Raw genomic sequence first — 24,508 nt, 5'->3', positions numbered from 1 at the left:
ACTTCAGTAAATAACGTTTTTGTCTCCGTATCCTGGGACCGACAAACAATCGTGTCCGTCGCCCTTGACACCGGAAGTGTCTCTCTGACACCGGAAGTGTCGCGAAGTGTCAATAATATCGCGATTTTTGCCGAGTAAAATATAAAAGGAATTTATGGAAATATAAGTCATGTTTGGGGGACCAATCATGAAAGTACAATAAAGAGTGTAATTTGTAAATAAATAAAGTGAAACATTCATCAAAACTAGGGCTGTCACGGGTACTAAATTTTGTCCCTGGGTTCCTGAATTTTAGTACCCGACCCGTACCCGAGTACTCGACACAGATCTACTGCTTTGGTAACAAATTGAGTTACGTTGTGTTTGTTGTTTGGAAAGATTGGTTGATCGACGGAGATTCGATGAAATTGTATGTGAGTTCAGTAAAGATAGCTTCAGTCGTTAAGTGTCTACTTCATTTCTATTTGACTTTCATAATTGCTAATGAGCTGCCGTAAAGTGTCAGTCTAGCCAGCGTGTCTGTAGCTATACCAGTCCCAGAGGAAATGTATTTGCACATGCGCAACAGGAAGTACTACATTCGGACGGTCTCTTGTGTTATCGGATATCACTATAGTGTGACCTATTTAAGTGCACATGTCCGTCAAGTAGGCCTAGATTGTTCTCGCATCAAAAGACGGTAATGAGAATTAAAATGTATTGAAAAGATAAGGTTTCATCCTTGGTGAGTGAAAACAAATACAAATGAGTTGGATTTTCTAATACTTTTGATATAAGTTCTAGACTTGTTTACGTACATCCAGACGAATTGTCCTATTTTGACGGGTACCCTGGTACACATTTTTTGACCCGGTTACAACCCCAACCCGACCCGTAACCGGGTACTCGTAACAACCCTAATCAAAACAAACGTTTATTTGTGATACTTTTAATTAGATGTTTGTTAACAAGTCAATCAGATTCTGTCCGTGTCCGACAGTGCAATGTTTTTGTTTCCTTTCCAACTAACACATGATGGGTTACGGCTGACGACGATATCGTAGATATAAGTTTTTTTAACGATATCGTCGTCTCTTCTCTACAATCGTGATATATCGCGATGCCGATATATGATAACAGCTCTACTTAATAACATGGGAGACAACTTCAGTGTAACAGGAAAGATAGCCCATCATTCATTTAAAAGCTGATCAGGGCAGTATTCCTTTATTCGAAACTAGTTTGACCATTATTGAAATAATTATTTCAAGTATAAATTCTGAGAGACTTGCAATTTTTTATACAGGCTTATGCCGGCTTTGAGAAGGCTCGTCTGATAGCAATATATAATCACCATAACCATCTTTAATCCATAAGCGTACAACTAGGTCTGACCAGTCAAACCGGAAAATTGAAAATGGCCCAGGTGAAAGATAGATATTATAACAGGGACAGATAAGTGTAACAGTGAAAAAAAATCATTTAAATCAACATACAGTATAATAGAGTAACAAAGGAAGTAACCTATTACTAACATGGCAGATAAGTAAACATTCGTTATACAAGTTGAAGATAATTTCTCATAATAAAGCATCTGTGTAGATATATATATTGTTCTGACCTAATTTGATGTCTCTGTTGTCCGTGTCCAGTAATGTCAGGAACTTGGAGAACATGTTGGGATCCACAAGTCTTGGTCTCTCCTTGGTAGACTTACAGGATTCTTTATCTACAACAATACCATCACCTTACATCATTGTCATTTGTAGCATTTTGTGTGCCATATAATATTGAATGCCAGATATTTTTTCATCAAAATTTTTCTCACACGATATGATGTATATGATTAATAGTTAGCAGAACACAACTGTTATAAACTACTAATATAAAAACAACAAAACAATGGGTCATACATTATTGGATAAATTGTTCCACAGGACAACCATAAATAGCTAATACTTACATTCAATATTCAAAGATTCAAACCACAAAACAAAGTACCCTTTAACATGTTATGTTATACAATGGACAGAGTGACCTTGAAGTTTGTCATGTTATACAACGGAGAGAGTGACCTTGAACATGTTATGTTATACAATGGACAGAGTGACCTTGGAGTTTGTCATGTTATACAATGGACAGACTGACCTTTAACATGTTATGTTATACAATGGACAGAGTGACCTTGAAGTTTGTCATGTTATACAACGGAGAGAGTGACCTTGAACATGTCATGTTATACAATGGACAGTGACCTTGGAGTTTGTCATGTTATACAATGGACAGACTGACCTTTAACATGTTATGTAATACAATGGACAGAGTGACCTTGAACATGTCATGTTATACAATGGAGAGAGTGACCTTGAAATTTTTCATGTTATACAATGGACAAACTGACCTTGAAATTTTTCATGTTATACCATGGACAGAGTGACCTTGAACATGTCATGTTATACAATGGACAGAGTGACCTTTAAGTTTGTCATGTTATACAATGGACAAACTGACCTTGAAATTTTTCATGTTATACCATGGACAGAGTGACCTTGAACATGTCATGTTATACAATGGACAGAGTGACCTTGAACATGCCATGTTATACAATGGACAGACTGACCTTGAACATACCATGTTATACGATGGACAGACTGACCTTGAACATGCCATGTTATACGATGGACAGACTGACCTTGAACATGCCATGTTATACAATGGACAGACTGACCTTGAACATACCATGTTATACAATGGACAGACTGACCTTGAACATGCCATGTTATACAATGGACAGACTGACCTTGAACATGCCATGTTATACAATGGACAGAGTGACCTTGAACATGCCATGTTATACAATGGACAGACTGACCTTGAACATACCATGTTATACGATGGACAGACTGACCTTGAACATGCCATGTTATACGATGGACAGACTGACCTTGAACATGCCTTGTTATACAATGGACGGAGTGACCTTGAACATGCCATGTTATACAATGGCCAGACTGACCTTGAAGTTTGTCACAGGTGATACACTGTATGGTCTGCGTGTTTGGTTTTGCCCCTGGTGTTCTGAAACTGCTGAAAAAAATGGATAAAACAATATCTTTCAACTTCCAATTTTCACCTAGGTAACTAAATCGCATTTCCTTAATTAGACAATTTCATAATACGAAATATTTTACATCTACTTGAAGTATGGAACTGCATTCAGTTGGCAATTATGGGAAAAGAAATGCCAACTGGACAATGGCAAATAATTATATCTACATTCGATAACAATTCTAAAATAAAATTTCGATAGATTTTGCATCTTTAATGACTAAACATTTCATTATCATCTAGGACAAAACAGCCATTCAACAGCCATCTCCTGTGATCACTGGCACGACAATGGATACCTCACAATGACAATGACATCAATATAAGTGTCATATTACCACAAGCCCTCCACCTCTGGGATGCGAGTTCAAATCCCATGTGGGGCAGTTGCCAGGTACTGACCGCTGGCCAGTGGTTTTTCTCCGGGTACTCCGGCTTTCCTCCACCAACAAACCTGGCACGTCCTTACATGACCTTGGCTGTTAATAGGACGTAAAACTAAACAAACCAAACCAAACCAAATACATAGTGGAGTCACACTGAAAATATAAATATTCCCCAGATATAACACATATGTGACATGACTATGAACAAACCTAACTACACTTTTCCTGCACACAACGCAAGCCAGCATCCCCACGATATCTGTCAGGGTCTTCTGTATGTCTGGGTCTCGGTCATCCACCTGGGCACTACAAATACATAGTTATACATTATATCACATTAGCTCAAGGTCAGTGAACATTGGTAAGAATTACAATAATATTTAGTGTTACCTTTGTCATTGATTAAGTGTACACCTGATAATCACATAATGTATAGCCAGATATTTACACCCGGCTAAACTTTCGTGATTGAGGAAATTAAACTTTTGTGTTTTTTTTTTATTTTTTGTGATCCGACTTGCAGGGTATATAATTATGATTTAACCTTTTCAAAATATTCCGCTTTCTCCATCATAGCAATGTCGGACGAAATAGCAAAACTATCCCTGCAAAAATAACTAATAAAGTAATATAGGCACTTTATATAATAGCAGTCAAATTTGATTTGTTCCTTTGTTTTATGATTAGACAGAAAATTCTTTGGCATAATCAAGTCTTCTGGACAATCATGATTTTAATCGAATGAATTCATAGAATAGGTGATTTATTTATATAAACTAGATAAATTATTAAACCAGTTATTTTGATTAAACTGGACGAGTTTGTAGAATAGCATATTTATTTGGATTATTTAGATCACTTACTGGATAAGCTCGTAGACCAGGTGGTTTGCGTTTGGACCTAGGTGATGCAGCAGCAATGGGAAGTTTGTTAGTGCTGATTGTCGCATTTTGGAGTGTACGTCTGCCTGTAAATGTAGAGAGGATTTCTTTATTATCAGCATCTGTATACATCCCAATAATGTCACAGATTAACTTAATTCAACCCCCACAATCCCTCCCCTAGTACATTGGATCCTCGATAATCCAGACACCTTCATTCCTAGCCTAAACCGTCCGGATGACAAATTTTCCAGATTGCCTAATTCTGTGTTCTTATGTATGAACCTCACCCAACACCATCCTATGATACTCACAAATGCTTGCCTGAAAACGTGAACTCTCCATTTTGGGGCAACATCTTTAGGGAGAAAAGATAACACTCTCAGACTCTCCAACTTGACAGCATCATCTAAAGGAAAAGTAAATGTTTAGATTGATATTAACAAAGCACCTATATGCTGTGCAAAAAGTTGTTGTTCAAGCTAGGTTGTATGAACTAATTCAATTGAAACCTTTTTGGCCTGGCCCCAGGCCGTTAGTGAGACATCTTAAAGATTTGTAAAATATTTCAATTCCATTCCTTAAGGATACTACCAATAAAAGTTGATAGAAAACAAATGTTGAATGTCGCGGTGTTCTATTGTAACAAAGTTAGAAAATTGTTACAATATTATACGACACTTGCAGGGATTTTTATAAATCATAGTTTATGATGCTACATAATGTTAAAAATATCCTGTAAATTCATTATTTGAATATATTGAGCGCATCTTTTATGCTCTATGTTGCATTTATGTACTGGTAATGGTTATTCTAGAATCTCATTATAGTTATCTAATACCTGGTGTTGTGTACGAGTACTGTGGCTGATCAGCTGATCGTAAAATCAGCTGATGTTTGACTGCATTGTACTGCATGTAAATTGTGTGTTCTGAAAGTTTATATCGTTATTCATTGTAAATGTGAACAAGTAACAGTGATAACAAGATGTAAGTGCCATATTGGCTAAGATTCCGCTAAGTTGTAATGATTTTCAATATTTACTTGAATTTTATGAAATTTTGGCGTGTGGTACTAAATTTAGTATCGCCGCCATATTTGTTGCTATTGACGTCAACAAGGCTGAGAGTGAACATTCACTGGAGAAAAAGTGTAAGGTTTTAGATATTGTATAGAAGTTAAAATTAGCATAGATTGTAACAATACCTTATCAGAAACAAAACTGTTCCAATCTTTATTTCAGTAAAGGTTTAATAGCACCGTATTAGGTGGAGGTTTGCACAGCGTTCAGCTCATTCCCTCGGTCAACTCTCGGAAATGGCGGAGCAAGTGAACCAGTGACATACTTATTAATTTGTCTATTTCGGCATGTTTATAAGCTGAAATATATTTAGATATAGTTTATAACAATGATTATAAGTATTGAAACGATGTTTCTGATTAGGATGATTTACTATAGTTTATTAAGAATGTATTTGTTATAACTATATTGTATAGCAGCAGCGTACTATTTACTAAAGAATTGTATTGGAGAAACAGGGTGCTTCGGTCCGGGTATACGTTCGTGGGATACGATGTTCCAAATATGGTAAAAGGCGGCGGAGTGAGGGATACGTTTTGGGATACGATGCTCCATATATGGTAAAAGGGGCGGAGCAAGGGATACGATCCAATGCTATAAAAGGCGGATTTCGGCGCCGGAGATCAGTTTTGCATTAGATCTGCTCCGGGTCACACGGGTTCTTTGTCGCCGTGGTCAATATTTGGAATTATTCTATTATTGTTTGGAAACATTTAATAAGGTAAAAGGCTAGTCTTGTGGATATTAATTTAATGCTATTTACTGTATATTTGGAATAATTTAGATCTTAAGAGAGTCGGTCGGCAGTTGGTGTCCTCACTACTGTTTGTTTACATTCATTGGAGGCATGGTGGTTGTACACATGTTTGTATTGTGGACATTCGGTGTAATCACCGATATAGTTGACCAAGTGTGGACAGAAGACGGGAATTGGTGGCATCACCAACCGTTATTGGCATCCTGTAGAATTAACTAGACCAGTATTTATTTGGAATATATGGTATATTGTTGGAATAGTTAGGATTGATCTGTTGTATATTCTGTAATCATAGTTATGGAGTGATAATAAGAATGTGAGAGTATTCTGTAAATATAACTTGTTAATTTATTACTGTTTTATTAATAATCAACATTTGTCTTTTATATTGGAGTTACTGGTTGTTCTTGCATTGAGTGTCTTTAATGAGAAGCTATTGAGATACATAGTCTCTCATTCTACCAAATATTGACCTATTGTTAGCTGTGACAGCTATTAGAAAGTGGAGATAACTGAGTTCCTTTTTAGCTTTAAAGGCTGTGTTGACAAGCTTCGGGGTGCAGAACCTCTACAGCTATTCCTGGTATTTGGTACCAGCTGACATAGTGTCCTACGTACATCTTCAAGGGTAGTAGTCTGTGACTACGACTCGTTATATTGCCGGGAGAATCCGGACGTGACCCGATTGTGCGTTACACTATGTTATCTCCTGAAGACTTGAACGATTGTAAAACTAGAAAGAGTAAGCATTCTTTACAGCTCAGCTGGCACCGCCAATTCAAAATTTAAGGCAAGGAAATAAGATCTAACATAACGTAAGTCACCTATGTTTTCCGAGAGTTGTTGACTCAGCTTGACCACTTGTTTGGTGTTGGTCATCTTCATGTCCATACAGGAGGGATCATTCTAAAATAAGGAATCATTACAATTTAATATCTCAGATTTACCCACTTAAGTGTTATTTTTTCACACTCTTTGTTTCTTAAATGTAACCGCAATGTGTTGTATAATTATCCAAATATAACCAAACTTTTTGTTACTCAAGAGACTCACAATCATCTACATGTACCTCAAGCGTTTGTGTTTATATAAAATCTTCTTTTCTTTTATGTCTTTGGGAAGGTGTTTCTCAATAATAACACAAACCTTAGCTTCATGTACATTATTTACCAGCAGATATGTCTTTGGGAAGGTGTTTCTCAATAATAACACAAACCTTAGCTTCATGTATATTATTTACCAGCAGATATGTCTTTGGGAAGGTGTTTCTCAATAATAACACAAACCTTAGCTTCATGTACATTATTTACCAGCAGATATGTCTTTGGGAAGGTGTTTCTCAATAATAACACAAACCTTAGCTTCATGTACATTATTTACCAGCAGATATGTCTTTGGGAAGGTGTTTCTCAATAATAACACAAACCTTAGCTTCATGTACATTATTTACCAGCAGATATGTCTTTGGGAAGGTGTTTCTCAATAATAACACAAACCTTAGCTTCATGTACATTATTTACCAGCAGATATGTCTTTGGGAAGGTGTTTCTCAATAATAACACAAACCTAAGCTTCATGTACATTATTTACCAGCAGAAGATTGTTATTGTACATAAAGGTAACTACAAAGAAACAATGGGGCTTTTTGGTACAAATCAAATGTAAGTGCGGTGAATTTTACCTCTATCAATATTACAACTTTTGATAATAAAAGGTTAAAGATGCTCCACCGCTGACAAATGGTATTTTTCACCATCTAGAAACAGGAGCAGACGATTTAATATTTTTCTTCAGTTACAAGAATTACTTACTTTACACCATTACCAACATTGAAAAGTTTGAGCTTTAAATTTTACTTCAAGTTAAAAGTATGAAAAATAATTAATTGCATCCCGAAAAAAATCCGTGGCACTATATCCTATATGGAATGAAGTACTAATTGCGCATGCACCAAAGGCAAAATGAATTATTTTATATTATTTTCTGTGTAAATTAGACATATATATACATGATTAAACACCAATTATTGTTTAAATGATGAATATCGTTTATGCTCTGTCAGCGGTGGAGCATCGTTAACATGTCTGAATCATAATGTCTAAGACTTTTTTGACACTTATTAACCATTGACATCATTCAGTCTCTTCCACTCAGTCTTCAAAATTATGTATTATGTAAGTATTGGGGATCATTAGTGACCGGTGTATACTTACTGGTATCCAGGTAAGGGACGAGATCCAACACATGGTTGTCATGTCTACAGGGTCAAGGTCGCCAGCATCTATATATATCCAGTCAATATACATGTAAGCATGAGTAAAGGTCAATGGTCAAGGTCAAAAATTTTATTTCGGGAAAATTGAATTTTGTTGTAACAAAACAAAGGCATATCTCTTCTTCCAATAATAGAGAGTTGAAAAATTGTAAAAATTATTAAAACCAAATATGAAATTGAAAATAGATTTCATATGAACTGCAAATCAATTATATGAAATGAATACTGTAAGCCAACTTTCTTTCACATTACTCATTTTAGCTATTTCAGTTTCAAAAATTTTCACAGAATGAAACTAACTTCAAATTTAATTATGAAACAAGGACATAGTCATTCAGATCCCCCGCCAATGGAGATATCAAAGCTGAAGTAGGTTTGATTGTGGAGACTTATGTGTATGAAAAAAAAAACAGGAAAAAGGAAGTTGAGCTAAAGAAAGATGGAATATAATTCAAGTAGAGCGGGGCTGCAATTGTTGAATCAGGTATACAGCCTTGACATTTATATCAAACTATATACACAAAGATGGGTGGAGTTTTGCAAAGTAACATTTACCATTTAACATGATATTTTCAGCAATGTTTCCATGGTAACGGAAAAAGCGCAAAAATTGAAAACCTAAAAATAGCAAAAGGTACTACTAGACCATAAAAAGAATGTGTCTATAAAGTTTCGTGGAAATATCTCTGAAATGATATTTTCAGCAATGTTTCTATGGTTACAGAAAAAAGCACAAAAAGTGAAAACCTAAAAATAGCAAAAGGCACTACTAGACCATAAGAACAATGTGTCTATGAAGTTTCATGGAAATATCTCTGCTGGTTTTAGAGTTGTGCTCCAGAAACCATTCTTACACAAAAACCTGCCATTTTCAGCAATTTTTCCATGGTTACAGAAAAAAAGTACAAAAAGTGAAAACCTAAAAATAGCAAAAGGCACTACTAAACCATAAGACTAATGTGCCTATGGAGTTCCGTGCATATATCTCAACCAGTTTTCCAGTTATGCTGCGGAAACAAACCTGGTACAAAAATATGATATTTTCAGCAATGTTTCTATGGTTACGGAAAAAGTGCAAAAAATGAAAACCTACAAATAGCAAAAGGCACTACTAGACCATAAGAACAATGTGTCTATGAAGTTTCATGGAAATATCTCCGCTGGTTTTAGAGTTGTGCTCCGGAAACCATTCGTACGGATGGACAGACGGACGGACAGACGGACGGAAGGAACCCATTTGTATATCCCCCGCCCAACGAAGTTGGCGGGGGATAATAATTGTGGATATCAATTTGCAGATATAAACATTTACTTGTAAATGAATTTACCTTGATGGCGAAAATAAAGCCCACATGAAAAAAAGTTGATTCACAGTATTTGATGATTTGATGATAAAACTGCACCTTTCATTAGAATTCAGTGTATAGAGAATTTTACAATTTAAAAAATATTTAAAGAACTTCATATTACATGGTTCTAACTTAGGGAGATAATTAATTTGTAACAGATAATTAGATATATTACCACAATGGCAGAGAAGGTTGGTAAACATTTGTATAATGTTTACAAGCATTTCATTGGTTGATGTTGAAGGCCAATCAGAACACAGTTGTAGGGCTGTAGCTACCGTTGTCACCACTTCCTGGCATGTTGTCAAGGGCAACCAGTGATGGAAGGATGTCTTCCCTAATCTGTTATAACATTAAAAACATGTGGTTCAAGTTACCTTTATTTCAGTCTGACCTTTTAAATAAACACATGTAAGATAGAAATTTGGGTACTGGTAATAACTTGTGGTGCCATTACAAGGCGGGAACATATCTTAACCAGATAATCATTATTACATAAATCACACAACAGAGGGGTGTTTAAATTTTGAAATGTAATCATCTGTCTACTAGAATTTATCGAAACTGGTGTAGACAAAGTCTTTATACAACAAAAAAAAAAAATAAATGTTCATAACACATATAAATTGGGTATATATCACTTACTTTGACCCATTACGGCTCTGTTGTAGGCATGTAATCAGTACGTTAACACAGACACACACTCCCTCCATATTCTGTAATACCTTTAAATTTATAGAAGTATACATTCATAACTACAACATCATATTTAAATCCTTCAGTTCTAACTGTTTCTGTTGATTGTAAAATAGTTAAATATAGATATATATCTTGTCAGTGTAATGATATATATTAATCATTTCAATATTATATCGTTAATCAATACACCAAGACGATATAAAAACAAGAGATTCCAGAGGGATCTTGGCGCCCACCAAAGAATGATCTACGTCTGACAATGGAAAGAGGGATCTGTTCTCTGCTTGACAAACTTTTTCTACATATTACTACATGTAAATTTGAAAAATCCTTTGAGTTCTTTTTGTGATATATAACAGTAAACCAGGGGGATCTTGGTGCCCACCAAAGAATGATCTATGTCTGACAATGGAAAGATGGATCTTTTCTCTGCTTTTTAAACATTTACTACATATTACTACATATGAAATTTGAGAAAGATCCTTTCAGTACTTTCTTTGACATATAACAGTAACAAACTTTAATTATTAAAATCCAAGATATTGTTGACCGTTTGGTCCCAAAATGCAATATGCACAACTAAGTTCCTATGGGAACCTACATATAAATTACGAGACAGATCGGTTCAGTACTTTCTGAGAAATAGCGGTAACAAACTTCAATTGTTAAAATCCAAGATGGTGGCCTGTCAGCCATCTTGTTCACCGATCGGTCCTAAAATGCAATATTGTACAACAAGGGCCCTATGGGAACCTGCACATGAAATTTCAGACAGATCCCTTCATTACTTTACGAGAAATAGAGGAAGAAAACTTCAATAATCAAAATCCAAGATGGCGGCCGATCGGCCATCTTGTTAACCTAATGGTCCCAAAATGCAATATGCACAACTAAGGCCCTAGGGGAACCTACATATGAAATTTGAGACAGATCCCTTCAGCCCTTTCTGAGAAATAGCGGCAACAAGAAATGTTAACAGACAGACGGACCATGAACAAAAGCGATTTGAGTAGTCCACCATCTGATAATAGTGAGCTAATAAATATCACAGGAGAATTTGCATTCTTTCTATCATAGCATTTGCTTTTATTGATGTATGTGAATGGAATTTCAGAATCACATCATCCCAAAATTTTTGTAGTGATCGATGCAAGAGTTGGGAGTTTCAAGAAGTTTTACTTTATTTACAAAGTTATATAGTAATGCATGATATTTTCTTCAAAAATTGAAAAAAAAAAGACACAATAAATGACTATTTACCTTAGCCCCTCCATCTGTCACTATGGTGATGAGGGAGGCTAATTTAGTGTTGACCATTCGATGGCGTTTGGTCAGTTTGGTACGCCCGTCCTTATTCAATGTTTCTGCCTTCCTAAAAACACGAATAAAGAATGTACAATGCCAATATAAGGTGTTTTAAACAGAAAATGTCAAACAAGTCAAATTTATGAACACAAACTTTGAATTCATTTCTATAACGACAGGTAAAATTCCACTCTGGTGTAACTTTTTTTCCCCGGGTTCCATATAACCAACACAATAAAACAGAGCATATTTATTATAACATCATTAATTACATGCGACATTCTTGAAGTGTTATGATACTGTGTCTTAAGATATTTATGACATAACAAAAGAGTCACATTATGTGATAAATGTGAAATATCAGTATTTTAACAATTCTTTCGTGTTCAGTGATATTCCTGGAAGAAACAAGTGAATTATGCTTCCCTATATTATGTCGCCAAACAAGAATAATACTACAAACCAACTTATTTTTAAGTCAAATCAATTTTCACCTTGCCATGTCCAACAACTTTTTCACAACGATTTCATTTCATTATTCACAGTTAAAAGAGTGTTTTGTAAATGTACTTATTAATAATTAATTTTTGCGACCATTTATTTTCACTAATGGGAATTATTCATGTACCACATGATACCCGATAACGTTTGTGAGGGACTAGTATCTACAAAGGTGATGGAACATAACTCTTTATGAAATGACGTTAGCACAGGACATCATTTTTTGACGTCATTTCCATCACAAATAATAGTCCCGCACAAACGTTATCAGGTATCACCTGGTACGTGAACTAATCTCATTCTTATCAGCCACGAAATATGTAAAAATAAAATGGTTTACAGTATAAAGTGACATAAATAGTATATTGAAGTAGGAGTGGTCAAGGTCAATCACCAGAGGAACATCCGATTCATGTTCAAAGTGTCCTGGGCATAAATATAGTAGTGTTACTCTATCTTCTTCAGTTGTGCTACTGTATACATATATAAATCACATATCAACAATTGTGTGTTTTGTAACATAAGTAATTTACGAAAACAAGAAACTAATAGGACAACATATAAGCAAAAAAATAATTCTAGACAGGAATACAAAGGCTTTACCTTTTACGTTGTCCTGAGTGAGACGGTGCGTTATCTTCCTGTCCTTCAGTCTCTGACTCAGCACTCTGGACACTGGCTACTTCAAGCATAATTGACTTGACCAATGGGGAAACCACGAACTAAGAGGAAGAAGTAATTTTTAAAGATTTTAACAACAAGAATTTATCTTTTTTTTGATGAGGTAATTATCAAAGGTACATAAAGACTTTTAAAATAGACAAAACAGATTGCAGTTGAAGATTTTGTTTTAATAAATTTAAAATTGTCTCTATTTTTGTTATAACTATTTCATATTTATCAATATCAGTACTTCCAACAAGCACATTCAATCAAAATATTTAGGTTCAATTATACCACATTACATCCATCGACATACAAATGCTATTTTTACCTGTAGATTCTGAAGCTGACCTCAGTGATTTAACATACAAACGCTATTTTCACCTGTAGATTCTGAAGCTGACCACAGTGGTTTAACATACAAACGCTATTTTTGCCTGTAGATTCTGAAGCTGACCTAAGTGATTTAACATACAAATGCTATTTTCACCTGTAGATTCTGAAGCTGTCCACAGTGATTTAACATACAAATGCTATTCTTACCTGGAGATTCTGAAGCTGACCTAAGTGATTTAACATACAAATGCTATTTTCACCTGTAGATTCTGAAGCTGTCCACAGTGATTTAACATACAAATGCTATTTTTACCTGTAGATTCGTAAGCTGACCACACTGATTTAACATACCAACGCTATTTTCACCTGTAGATTTTGAAGCTGACCACAGTGGTTTAACATACAAACGCTATTTTCACCTGTAGATTCAGAAGCTGTCCACAGTGGTTTAACATACAAACGCTATTTTCACCTGTAGATTCTGAAGCTGACCACAGTGGTTTAACATACAAACTGTTTACACTATTTTCACCTGTAGATTCTGAAGCTGACCTCAGTGATTTAACATACAAACACTATTTTTACCTGTAGATTCTGAAGCTGACCACAGTGGTTTAACAGAGTTGAGAACATGTTGGTGACCAGGGGACTGAATATATTTCCACACAGTGTAGATTGTGGCACAGTGTCGAGTATGTAACTAATCATGTCTGCCACTCCCTGCTGTAATCTGGTCGTCCGGAGTAACGTCAGGCCCTTCAGAGCCAGGATTACAGATATCTTGGCCAGGAGATACTGCATCTGAGACACCGACAGTTTGACAGGCTGTACCGTGCCTGTATTGGCCTGGATGATTCCCTGTAGGACAGTAGCCAGACTCTCTTCCACCTTCACAACCCATCTAAACAAACATTTCCCTAAATTACTGCTCAACTACAACCCATCTAAACAAACATTTCTTTCCCTAAATTACTGCTCAACTACTAATCAAATTTACAAACAATCAAAATCATACTCATTGTGATACTATTATATTTAGAAATACTTGATCTTCAGAAATAATGGTTCCATTCTTCAGAAAATTCAAGGGATTGTCAGAATTTGAAAGGTTAGAAACAAAATCTTTGATAATAATTTGAAATGTCTCTACAATATAAAAGACACACTTCCACAATATGAAATAAAGATATGATAGCATAAAATTGGACAGAAGATGCCTGAATATCATGGCATGGATATCAAACATTTCAACACTTACTTTGTCTCACCGCCTTGACAACCAGAACACATCAAATCTAACACAGCTACTGAGCATGACAGGAAGTAGTCAATGACCTTGAGTGTCGGGAGACCAGTGTGTCGCAACATCTCACTTATCACAAACAATGAACCCTAAAAATGATCAAATTCATTCAGTAATAGATCAACATATATGAAATAAAGTTTACTGTGTGACAAGATTGATGACACTTAAAAATGTCTAGTACCTATCATGGGTCGGTGATAATACTGGCATTTTCAAAGAAAGAAGCACTGCTGTAATATTAACATTATATTAGGTCAAGGTCATTGATAATTCTGATAATCCTGAGATAGAATTACTACAATATTACTTCATAGTTTTTGGGTCAAGGTCATTGATGATTATGACAACTTTGAGATACATTATTGTACTACTTACAGCCTTGAGGTCAAGGTTACCATTCTCCATGGCCCAGCACATACAGCCCCACACAGCAGGCACAAGACTGTTGGTCACCATACCGACATCCTCAACTACCTGGCCCAATAATTCCCTGAAGTAGACATTTATACTATATATCCACTTCGCCTTATAATTTTCTACCGTAGACAAAACACTTTTATAATATCTATGCTTGTGAGAGATTTCAACATAGGTTCCTGTGTTATTCAGGTAGATACCAGATATGTAGGGTGATTGTGCTATTGAGATATTAATTACAACCATATGATAATGGAAATATTGATTTGGTTACTTTCAACCAGTTTACCCTTTCATCAGCTTCTTCAGCACTAAAAACTTTCACTATGATGCTGTTCTGATTGATGATATCCCAATCTACTTTTGACTTTATTTCTGATCTGAGCCTTTCTTCATATCAACCAATTTAAAATTTGCTGTGATTCATTTTAAACAATGTGTGTACTGTGGTCCAAACTTACGTGATGTTGACTTGGAGCAGTTCACATGTCTCTACAGTACAAACTTCTATGGCAGCTGGTGACAGTCTAACGTCTTTATCATTGGACGGACTGGACTGTTACAAACAGATATATAGTTAAACCTTAATCTACTGAAGAAAGAACTATTATGTCTAAACATCAAGATGTCACCACTTCATTTTAAAGAATGATATTGTAATCTACAAAATATTCTCAAAATGATATATCAATGTATTGGAAGTATCATTTAATACCTTCTATTTACTGCAACAGAACAAAAGTTATTACATAACTGGCCATGACCCCTTTAGACATGTCATAAATATGGTAAGACAAGTGTGTAGTAACATTATTGTGATGTCACATGTAGTTATGATGTCGCATGATTGTCTCAGTAGAGGAAACATCACATCAGAACTAGATTTCTAAAGGTGTTTTTTTTATATATAAACAAAATTAAAAGTTTTACATACATTTCCAATCAGAAAAGTTATATGATAAACACATGCAGAATCTTATACTTATGGCATTTTGTAGCTATTTAGCTGTACAGAAAAAAAAGAATCTTCCATAAATGGCTATGTGGTATGAAATCTAATATAAACTAGTTTAAACAAGAGTTATGTGTAATTATAAAGTTTGGTTAGATTGGATTTATAATTTTTGAGAAACAGAGATAAACACAAAACTTTAAAGTGAAATGTTGACGACAATGCTGCCGCTACCGGCAAAGTAACACCATAGTATCGCCTTTGTAAACTATTGTCGCGGGCAATACAAAAATCATTTGATATTTCACTTGCCCAAAGGCTTGTGACAAATTGAAGTTGTTTAATTAATTTTATATCACAAAGCTTATCACCACTCATTAAGATCTTCTGTTTTACAATAGCTACAATATGTCTCATTGATTATGGCTTCATAATATACCTCAGTAGGATCGACGAGACTTTGCTGAACATGGTCCTCTCTTGCACTGAAGCGAACTAGGACTTCATTAATATCTCCATCTGTACTATAAAGCCTTTCATTCAGTTTCACTAAATCTGAAACCCAAACAAAGATTCAAATAAGTGAAAACAAATTGAAGTGACAAGACCTACCTGACATATGCGTAGGGGAACCAAAACAAAGAAATAAGCAACTGATAATTAGAGTAATGAAAATAAATTGTAAAGATCTTTTAATGTTCTCTTTTATCTCATTAATTTTAGTCAGAATTGGCAACAAACCTGCAATGGTGTATATGAGGCTAGATAGGAGGGTGTGGTAGAAATTGCTGTCTTTCCATTTGACAAGCTGTAACAGAGCTACTATCACAGAGAGACATTTTTGATGAAGTTGGAAGCACTGACTATGACCCAACAACCGCAGCAGTTTGGTAAGGCACCAGGTTGTGAAGGCTGAAACATACATTGATAACATAGATAACATGCAAGAGCACAACATTTAATAATGTGGTAGTTCTTTTTTCAAAATTTACCTGAAGCCAATCTATTTTGTCAGGATTATCAACTTTCTGAAAACAAAAAGAATTTCTTCACTAACATCAAAGATGCTACATTGGATGCTGACAGAACAAAATAAAAAGTTATAATTCAGATTATGTATGATTGTCTAAGGAAAGTCAGATGGAATAGTTTTATAGATAATATCAAAGGTTTGGACATTACGGAAGCCTATTAGGCTCGCATAGTAAAATGTTTTCCAGGATAAGGAAAATCTACCATATACTTAAGTGGAGGCCACCAAATCACCTATCTGGCGGCTGCTACTTAAGGTTGTATTCTTCTGAGGTTTCAGTCCCGTTGAAGTCTCGTTTCAACATAGATCAAAGAAGTTATGAGATTTTCAAATATAATTTATCAATATCTGTAGCAAGTTGCCAGATGCAAATTTTGTCAAAAAATTACATTTCTATTTTTAGTAGATTTTTTAATACGGGGATTTTAAGAAATGGCCCATTTGGCGGCCATTTTGAAATTGTGTCTTTTTTCGCTTCAAGTAGAGCCACAGTTTTACCATTTTTTACTGAAATTGTTTTTACTTAAATCATCACTGCGCCAGCATTTTTAGCTGTATTTAGCTCATTTTTGCTGCAAATCGTTACTAGGTTCGTAGTAATTGAAATATTGAGCATTAATATGTGAAACGATACACTTTTGTGACTTTATTTTTACATTTAATGGTAATTTGGGCACTTTTAGTTTTTACTCTAAAATACTGAAAAATAACAAAAATTCAAATGGGGCAAAAAAGTAAGCACACGGACCCCCAATTTTTCTTCCTGATTTAGAAAGAACAACCGTTTCCCTATTGATATGCAAAATATTAACAAAAGTTTAATACCAAAACTTTTTCTATAAAGGGTTAAATTTGGCAAAAATGGCTGAAAATGGTGCATTTTGTAGCACAAAATTAAGGAGTAGGGGTAGCATATATTGTTATTCTGAGAAAAAATATTAGTCTAATTGATCAAAACTGGTATATTTTTGAAGAAGACTATTAGAAAATGAATTCTACAAGCATTCATACATATCAAACACCTCATTAGGAAATTATGGCTTTAATTTCTATCTTATATGGTCAAAACGGCAAAATTCCCATAAAATCCAATATTTTGTCAACTAGATATCTTTGAGTGACAAAAGCTCAAAAACGAGCACACGGACATATGTTTATTCTTCCATTTTCTTTTATGGTATGAACTCCTTTTTCCAAAAATCTATATGAGAAAAAAAGTTTAATACAAGAAAATTTTGACTTCTCAGAGGTGTACATCCTTAATTAATCCTTAGACTGCTGTAATGGTTTGTATAGTAATGTCTCTCAGTGCTGCATTTATTTTGTAAAATCCAGGGAAATGATAACTTAATCATAAAATTATAAATGAGTATATCTTGAAAACTATTTGCATTATGTGAATAAAAGTTATATGAAAGTTGTTTGTTATTGCCTGTAGTTTGTATTGATGCTGTTTATTCCGCAAATATACTTCTCGTTTAGCATACCGGTAACAATACAGGTAACTAAATGTAAATATTTTAGGTTGTGTCAAATAATAACAATAAAATTCAATTAAAATAATGAAATAAAACCAATTTAATTGTGTAACCTTAGTATTAAGAAGCATATGACTTCATTTGGTTATTAAGTCTTTGAAAAAATCCAGGTAAAAACTTCTAAAACTAATTAATATTCACAAACGAAATCTTGATAATTGTTCAACATGTCGGTCATTGATGGTAAACATTGTGTAGATAATACATATAAATTTGTTTGAACAACTTCATTTTCTATACTGTAATCATCCAAAAATATTCATGTTATGCATTAATTTCAACTCGCCTATGAACGGAGCATTGTCAAAGCCAATCTCGTCGTCTGTCAATACGGCAGCCGGCCGTGTGAGGGGCTGCCTCATGTTCTGTGTTGGCAGCGGGCACACACTTATTTATAGGAGAAATTAAAATAATGTTGCCTTCTATTGGAAACCAATCTAAAGTATCTGACCCTTTAAATTTACTTTCAACTTCTGACACATTGCTAGCAAAGAACTGTTGTACATGTTCTTCATCACTTCGATCTATCGGAGCGGCCATTTTGATGAGTCAGTATACCATTCGAATTCCCTCCACACCTGTGGTTATTTTTAGCATATAGTCCCGAGAATATAGAATGTAATGACATTAGAACCAATGGCAAGCATCATACTTTCATTTTCAATCATAATTTTAGCAACAGGCCTCGGAGATTTGACGATCGGACCGCCAGTTGAAAACTCAGAGTCAAAAAACGTCTTTTTATGCGTGTAGCAGTGAGGGTCATTTAAACCAATGCGTAAATAGTCACGTGTAGCAGTCTAAGGGTTAAATGGCAGTCATCACTAAACTTTTCTGGCAGTTGCCATATAAATATCTGCCAGAAATTTAAGTGGCATGCACCATTTAATTATATGGCTGACATTCTGGACAACAAATAAAATGTTTTTGTTGTCCTGAAACATGTGAGTTTTGATACGCTTCTGTAGTACATAATTAACATTTTGTAAATGTTTAGTCCTAAGACTTTTTACCATAAGAGAGTTCCTCCTTGCTGCCAGTCTGTGATGATGATGCCTGGTGGTGAGGATCATCAGATGGAGGGCTGCTTGGAGTGTACAGGAAGATATCCGAGTGTTCCTCCACCAACCATCCGAACACTTGTAGAATCATGAAGCACTCATTGGACTGGTCTGAACACTGCTGTAGTGAAACTCCAACTGAAGATCAAAAAGATTATCATGGTACTAGTGTACTTATTATGTAATCACTAACAATACTGACATAATGAAAGGAACAAGAATTTTCAAAAGAATGTTAAACTCACTTGTATTGATATCTGTTAGGAAATTTTCCAATGAATCTGATAGTAATGTCTTCACTTTATATATAGGCTGGCCTCCCTCTCTGACACTGAAATGGGAACAAAAATCGATTATTTACTTAATATAAGTAATTCATATTACAATACATGTAATTATATAAGACAGTTTGAGAAGAGTTTGGTGTTTTGATGTGTATTTATCTGTGATTTTAGAGGAAATTTTGGGTTGAATTAAAGGTGCATGTAAATACCAAAATCAGTTTTAATTTTTGAAATTTAGCTATAGGTGTAAAACAAGTTTAATAATTTTGTAGTCTTAAACACTTATCATTTTTCGAATAATTTGAAAAGAATAAATTTAATTTGTATACTTAAAGTGAATAGTCGGGCAAAGAAAACCAGTCTAAATGCGTTCATTGGCCTTCCAAAAGTTCTCACATATTAATATGACGGTCAAGTTCTGCTTAGTTTCCCAGTTCTGACCATTAAAGTAAAGAAAAGTTGAAAGCATTGAAAGCGAGGCTGCGTGGAAATGTAACCACGGACAAAGTGAGCCGGGAGGACGTTTTAGAATTTTTATACTTTAAATTAATTTCTTTGTACGCAGACAGATTTTGACGAGAGATTTTATTTTTCCATTTCATAAGAAATTAAACTGGATACATTCGCACCATTTTTACCAACTTTAGCCATCCTTGCCTGACTGTTCACTTTAAAACATAGGTTTTCTTACTTAGGTTTCCTTTGGTTGTAACTCCATCATATCAACAGAAATGATCTAATGTTGCAAATGTTATTGATAAACTTTTAATTTCTGTTTTGGATGTTTTTCGCAGTTGGCCTTTAATGAAGAGGGGCGATTGTAGTTTGTTTGTTTTGCTGTCGGTTTTTTTTTACCTGTTTGGTAGATTTTTTTTTATAACTACTGTATAGTATATACAGTATTGATAACTGACTATAGTTTACCAACATAAAAGGTTCTGACTGATTTCAAAACAATGTCCTATGAAGGTTTGAACTCCAACAACTCCTAAATATTTACTTAAATTAAAGGATCAACGTGCCTGCCACATATTAAGTCACCAAAAAAGATAAGAATTTAGTAAGTGATATTTACACATAATCAAACATTTTAAAAAAATCTCAAAACATGAAGTTACTGTAGGTCTATAAGTATTCAGGTGGCAGGTTGATTGATAAACTGGGGAGATCGATCGAGTGACTGATCTTACCTTTCTATAAGCTCCATTATTACAGCGATGTTTTTTCGCGACATCTTGGTGCGTTTTAATGCTTAATCTTGATAAAATGATGGTCTACTGTATACATCTATAACAGCTCAACACTCCTATCTGCTGTCATCAATCCGACCTCACCAATCCTGCAATCTGCAATGAAAATTAAGTTAGAAAAATTCCAGTAAATTTGGTAATCAAATAAGTTTATTTTGAGAATGTACTTCTAAAATAATGTGATGTAGATACCATTCATAATATTCAATGGTCGTGAGATTAGTTAGGGGAATGAATTAAGCTTTCTGTCTGTGATATTATTATTTTTCTCTGCTGGTCATTTGGAATAGCAAACCCACAAGTTTTATTAGCCTACTATTCAATTACTTGTCCAAATTAAATATACAGCCGTTTTGCTTCAGCACTTCAGGCATGATCAGTTTACAATTTCGACCCAAATTACAATCTGGATGCATTCCTAAACGCAAATTTTCTTAAATCGATGAATCCAGACCAAGATAATCTCATAAATAATGCACTCAAAATGTGTTGAAAAATGCAATTGACCACCGCTCTTGTTAATATTTACCGATTTTAATCGGATTGGGAGCCACTAATCCAGCTGTAAAATTACTGTTTGTGGGCATCGGCCTGGTGCTTAAAGTCGCAGACTGAGTTTGTAAACAAACCTCTGTCAGTCTATTTACAAAATCACGTTTCCTCCATTTTATTTCGCGCTTTAATCTCTCTCTCATTGACGCTTGAATTAAGATAGACAAATCATTATCGACTACATTAACCTGATTACAATGCAAAAAGAAAATCGAAAGTTGCAAAGTTGATCTAGGACTAAGGTGAAATGTAGACAAACATCTTTTGGAAATATTTGTACCCCTATGTGTATATTCGAAAACACATGCGTGTAATAAACAAGTGAATTGTAGGCCTCCTTTTTCCGATTTCGCGTAGTATGGTACGGTAAACCTTCCACAAGTTCGAACATATTAAATATTTTAAGATGAACAAACATTGGCTAAACATCTTAGGCGTTCATGGACAAAAATATGAAAAAAATACCATTTATCATCTACTTTGTCCCTACCTTTTCTACTCCTTAGTCAAAGTAGAGCTCTCTCTCTTCATCTTTTACTCACAGGGATCTGCCCCCCCCCCCCCCCCCCGTTCCCCAGGACGGGGGGGCAAACATGTCTTTTTGCCCCCCCATTTTCGCCGACTGAAATGTTCTAAAAATGCATATTTGAAAGAAAAAAGAGTCCTCCTGCATAATTTTCGTACTTCATTCTAAAAAAATTTTCGCTGCGCGACGCATTTCCTAAAACGTTCAAGCACATATAATGTTCAAACCTTTAATAGTAGTAATTCAATACACATGGACTACACTAAAAATGTCCATTAAGGGATTCTACGTACTGCATTTGTATTTCAAAAATGTCTCTTAAAAGATTACTTTGTTTATATGTCTTAGCAAGACAATTAATTCATTATTATTTTGAGTTACAAAACAATGTGCCGATGGTGTGAAGCCGGTATGTTCAGATCGAGCAGGGCTGCACAATGATATGACGACACAATTATCATTTTTAAATGCAGGTTACATTAAATCGCAAAATTACCATGGTAAAAACGCTTTAATATCATTAAAATACATCGTTAAACTTTCTAACATCGTATTTTTTTTTCCGGGGGAGACCCCCGGACCCCCCAAACTCCAAAATCTCGCGCCTTCGGACGCTCGCAAATTCATCAAAATGCATTGTAAAACTCATCTTAGCCATTCTAAATCGTAATATTTTTCCCGGGAAAGACCCCCGAACCCCCATAACACCAAAATCTCGCGCTTTCGGGCGCTCGCGAAATCATCAAAATACACTGTAAAATTCATCTCAGCCATTCTAAATCGTAATATTTTTCCCCGGGGTCGACCCCCAGACCCCAAAATCTCGCGCATTCGGCGCTCACACGCTAATTTGGCCAGTTTTCGTTAATTTCCTTTTAGCGACCCCACTGTCTATAAATGTGTACAAGGATTATATTTAATGATATATGAAAAAAGTATATAAAGTATATATTTTGCCCCCCCCATTACGTTTCATCTTCCTACGCCACTGAGAGCTGTCGTATTTTTTTAACGAAAATTTAAGACATATCATGCCTCGAAATATTCGTTCTAAAAGCAAGCAATAAACGTTGTTGTGAAATTTAATAAACTTTACATTGGTGTTTCGTTTGACTCGATAAGATAATTATTTGTTGAGAAAAATGTTTTTTTTTTATTCCTGGTTCATAGGCGTCTCGCGTGGTGTTTAGTAATGTAAAGAGACAGTCACGAATCCTTCTCACTTATAAATCCTTGGTAGTGCTTACATAAACTTATAAATAAGGTTTGATCAATAAATGATATGAAATGATTTAAGGGAAAAAAAAACCCAACGTCACAATGTTTTATTTCGCACCTGAAATTTTGTTCATGACAATTGTTGTTATTTTGGACAGAGATTATATATAATTGGGACAAGTAACTAGGGTTGTTCTCGCGATATCACGTACCCACCTATTGTTATCGATTAGGATTGAAAACTGAAGGTCATGTATCCCATATTTCAAAATTTTAAGTGTTCCATTTTGAAGCGTTCTAATCATGGGTAACGTAACTATAGGTTAGCGTCACATTCAGATGTATTTTTCCTCGATCTCTTCAGACCAATTTATGTTTCCATCTTCAATCTTCATCATCATTGAAATATTCGTTATGGAAAATATTATTTATATCAAGGATTTACGTCCTTGTTTATATTTTTCAGTATATTGATGTAATCTGTGTATCTCTTATTTCAAATAAAAATATTTATAATTAAATTTTACTTTCGTTCACATGTGCGCGCATTTTTGTTTTCATAAAGATTTTATTATAGATGCCTTAGTAATATTCTCCGAAGACAAGATGTTATATTACTACCAAGACATGCTGTCAGGTTAAAACCAACGCCTGTGATTTCGTTTCGAGCGGGGCAGGGGGAGACAAAATAAAAGTCAAGGGAGATAATCCTGACACCACGAGGACTGTACGCGGCGCTTGGTCCTTGTGTTTCTTTTAGGCCTAATGGGTCGTCATTTTTAGAATGGGTCATCATGTTAGAATAGAGTCGTATGTTGAATGATAGGCTATTTTCAAATAAATTTTCTGACACTAAGGCCGTTTTCGATTATACGGTTTGACTTGTTGGACCTAGTTGTTCGTTTTATTAATTAAAGACGAACCTGGGGAATTTTCATTGTTTTCAGACGAGCCTAAGCAAAGCCCTCAGAGGCCTGTATCAAAATCTGCAGGTCCGTCAAGATTCATACTTGAAATAATGACTTTAATCAATGGTCGAACCGGTTGTTCC

At 34.9% G+C, this 24,508-nt stretch overlaps 1 protein-coding gene across 5 annotated transcripts in view; it reads right to left on the bottom strand.

Annotated features, from left to right (window-relative positions):
• Window positions 1-21,832, bottom strand: part of LOC138332951 (serine/threonine-protein kinase ATR-like) — a 71,602-nt gene extending 49,770 nt beyond the window's left edge. For 2 of the 5 annotated variants that reach the window (XR_011209906.1, XM_069281010.1), the window contains exons 1-21: window positions 21,691-21,832; window positions 21,102-21,257; window positions 19,873-19,958; window positions 19,580-19,765; window positions 16,737-16,907; window positions 16,435-16,550; window positions 15,505-15,599; window positions 15,002-15,116; window positions 14,579-14,712; window positions 13,906-14,221; window positions 12,925-13,043; window positions 11,776-11,887; window positions 10,462-10,541; window positions 9,992-10,158; window positions 8,406-8,473; window positions 7,017-7,098; window positions 4,669-4,763; window positions 4,337-4,440; window positions 3,684-3,779; window positions 2,996-3,066; window positions 1,601-1,708 (exon numbers count right to left, since the gene is read on the bottom strand). Coding sequence is in view for 4 of the 5 variants with exons in the window: in XM_069281010.1 (XP_069137111.1) it covers window positions 1,601-1,708; window positions 2,996-3,066; window positions 3,684-3,779; window positions 4,337-4,440; window positions 4,669-4,763; window positions 7,017-7,098; window positions 8,406-8,473; window positions 9,992-10,158; window positions 10,462-10,541; window positions 11,776-11,887; window positions 12,925-13,043; window positions 13,906-14,221; window positions 14,579-14,712; window positions 15,002-15,116; window positions 15,505-15,599; window positions 16,435-16,550; window positions 16,737-16,907; window positions 19,580-19,765; window positions 19,873-19,958; window positions 21,102-21,145 (2,365 nt within the window). In the remaining variant the exon portion in view is untranslated. Of the gene's footprint in view, window positions 1-1,600; window positions 1,709-2,995; window positions 3,067-3,683; window positions 3,780-4,336; window positions 4,441-4,668; window positions 4,764-7,016; window positions 7,099-8,405; window positions 8,474-9,991; window positions 10,159-10,461; window positions 10,542-11,775; window positions 11,888-12,924; window positions 13,044-13,315; window positions 13,331-13,368; window positions 13,398-13,905; window positions 14,222-14,578; window positions 14,713-15,001; window positions 15,117-15,504; window positions 15,600-16,434; window positions 16,551-16,736; window positions 16,908-19,579; window positions 19,766-19,872; window positions 19,959-21,101; window positions 21,258-21,690 lie in introns of those variants that run through there. The other 3 variants (XM_069281012.1, XM_069281013.1, XM_069281014.1) reach the window with 3 other exon arrangements.
• Between the last annotated feature and the right edge of the window lie 2,676 nt (window positions 21,833-24,508).

The sequence above is a fragment of the Argopecten irradians genome, chromosome 10, assembly GCF_041381155.1.
Source record: "Argopecten irradians isolate NY chromosome 10, Ai_NY, whole genome shotgun sequence".
In the NCBI taxonomy this organism is placed as follows: Eukaryota; Metazoa; Mollusca; class Bivalvia; order Pectinida; family Pectinidae; genus Argopecten; species Argopecten irradians.
Note: the sequence above shows the minus strand (reverse complement) of the source record. Positions and strands in the feature narration are given on the sequence as shown.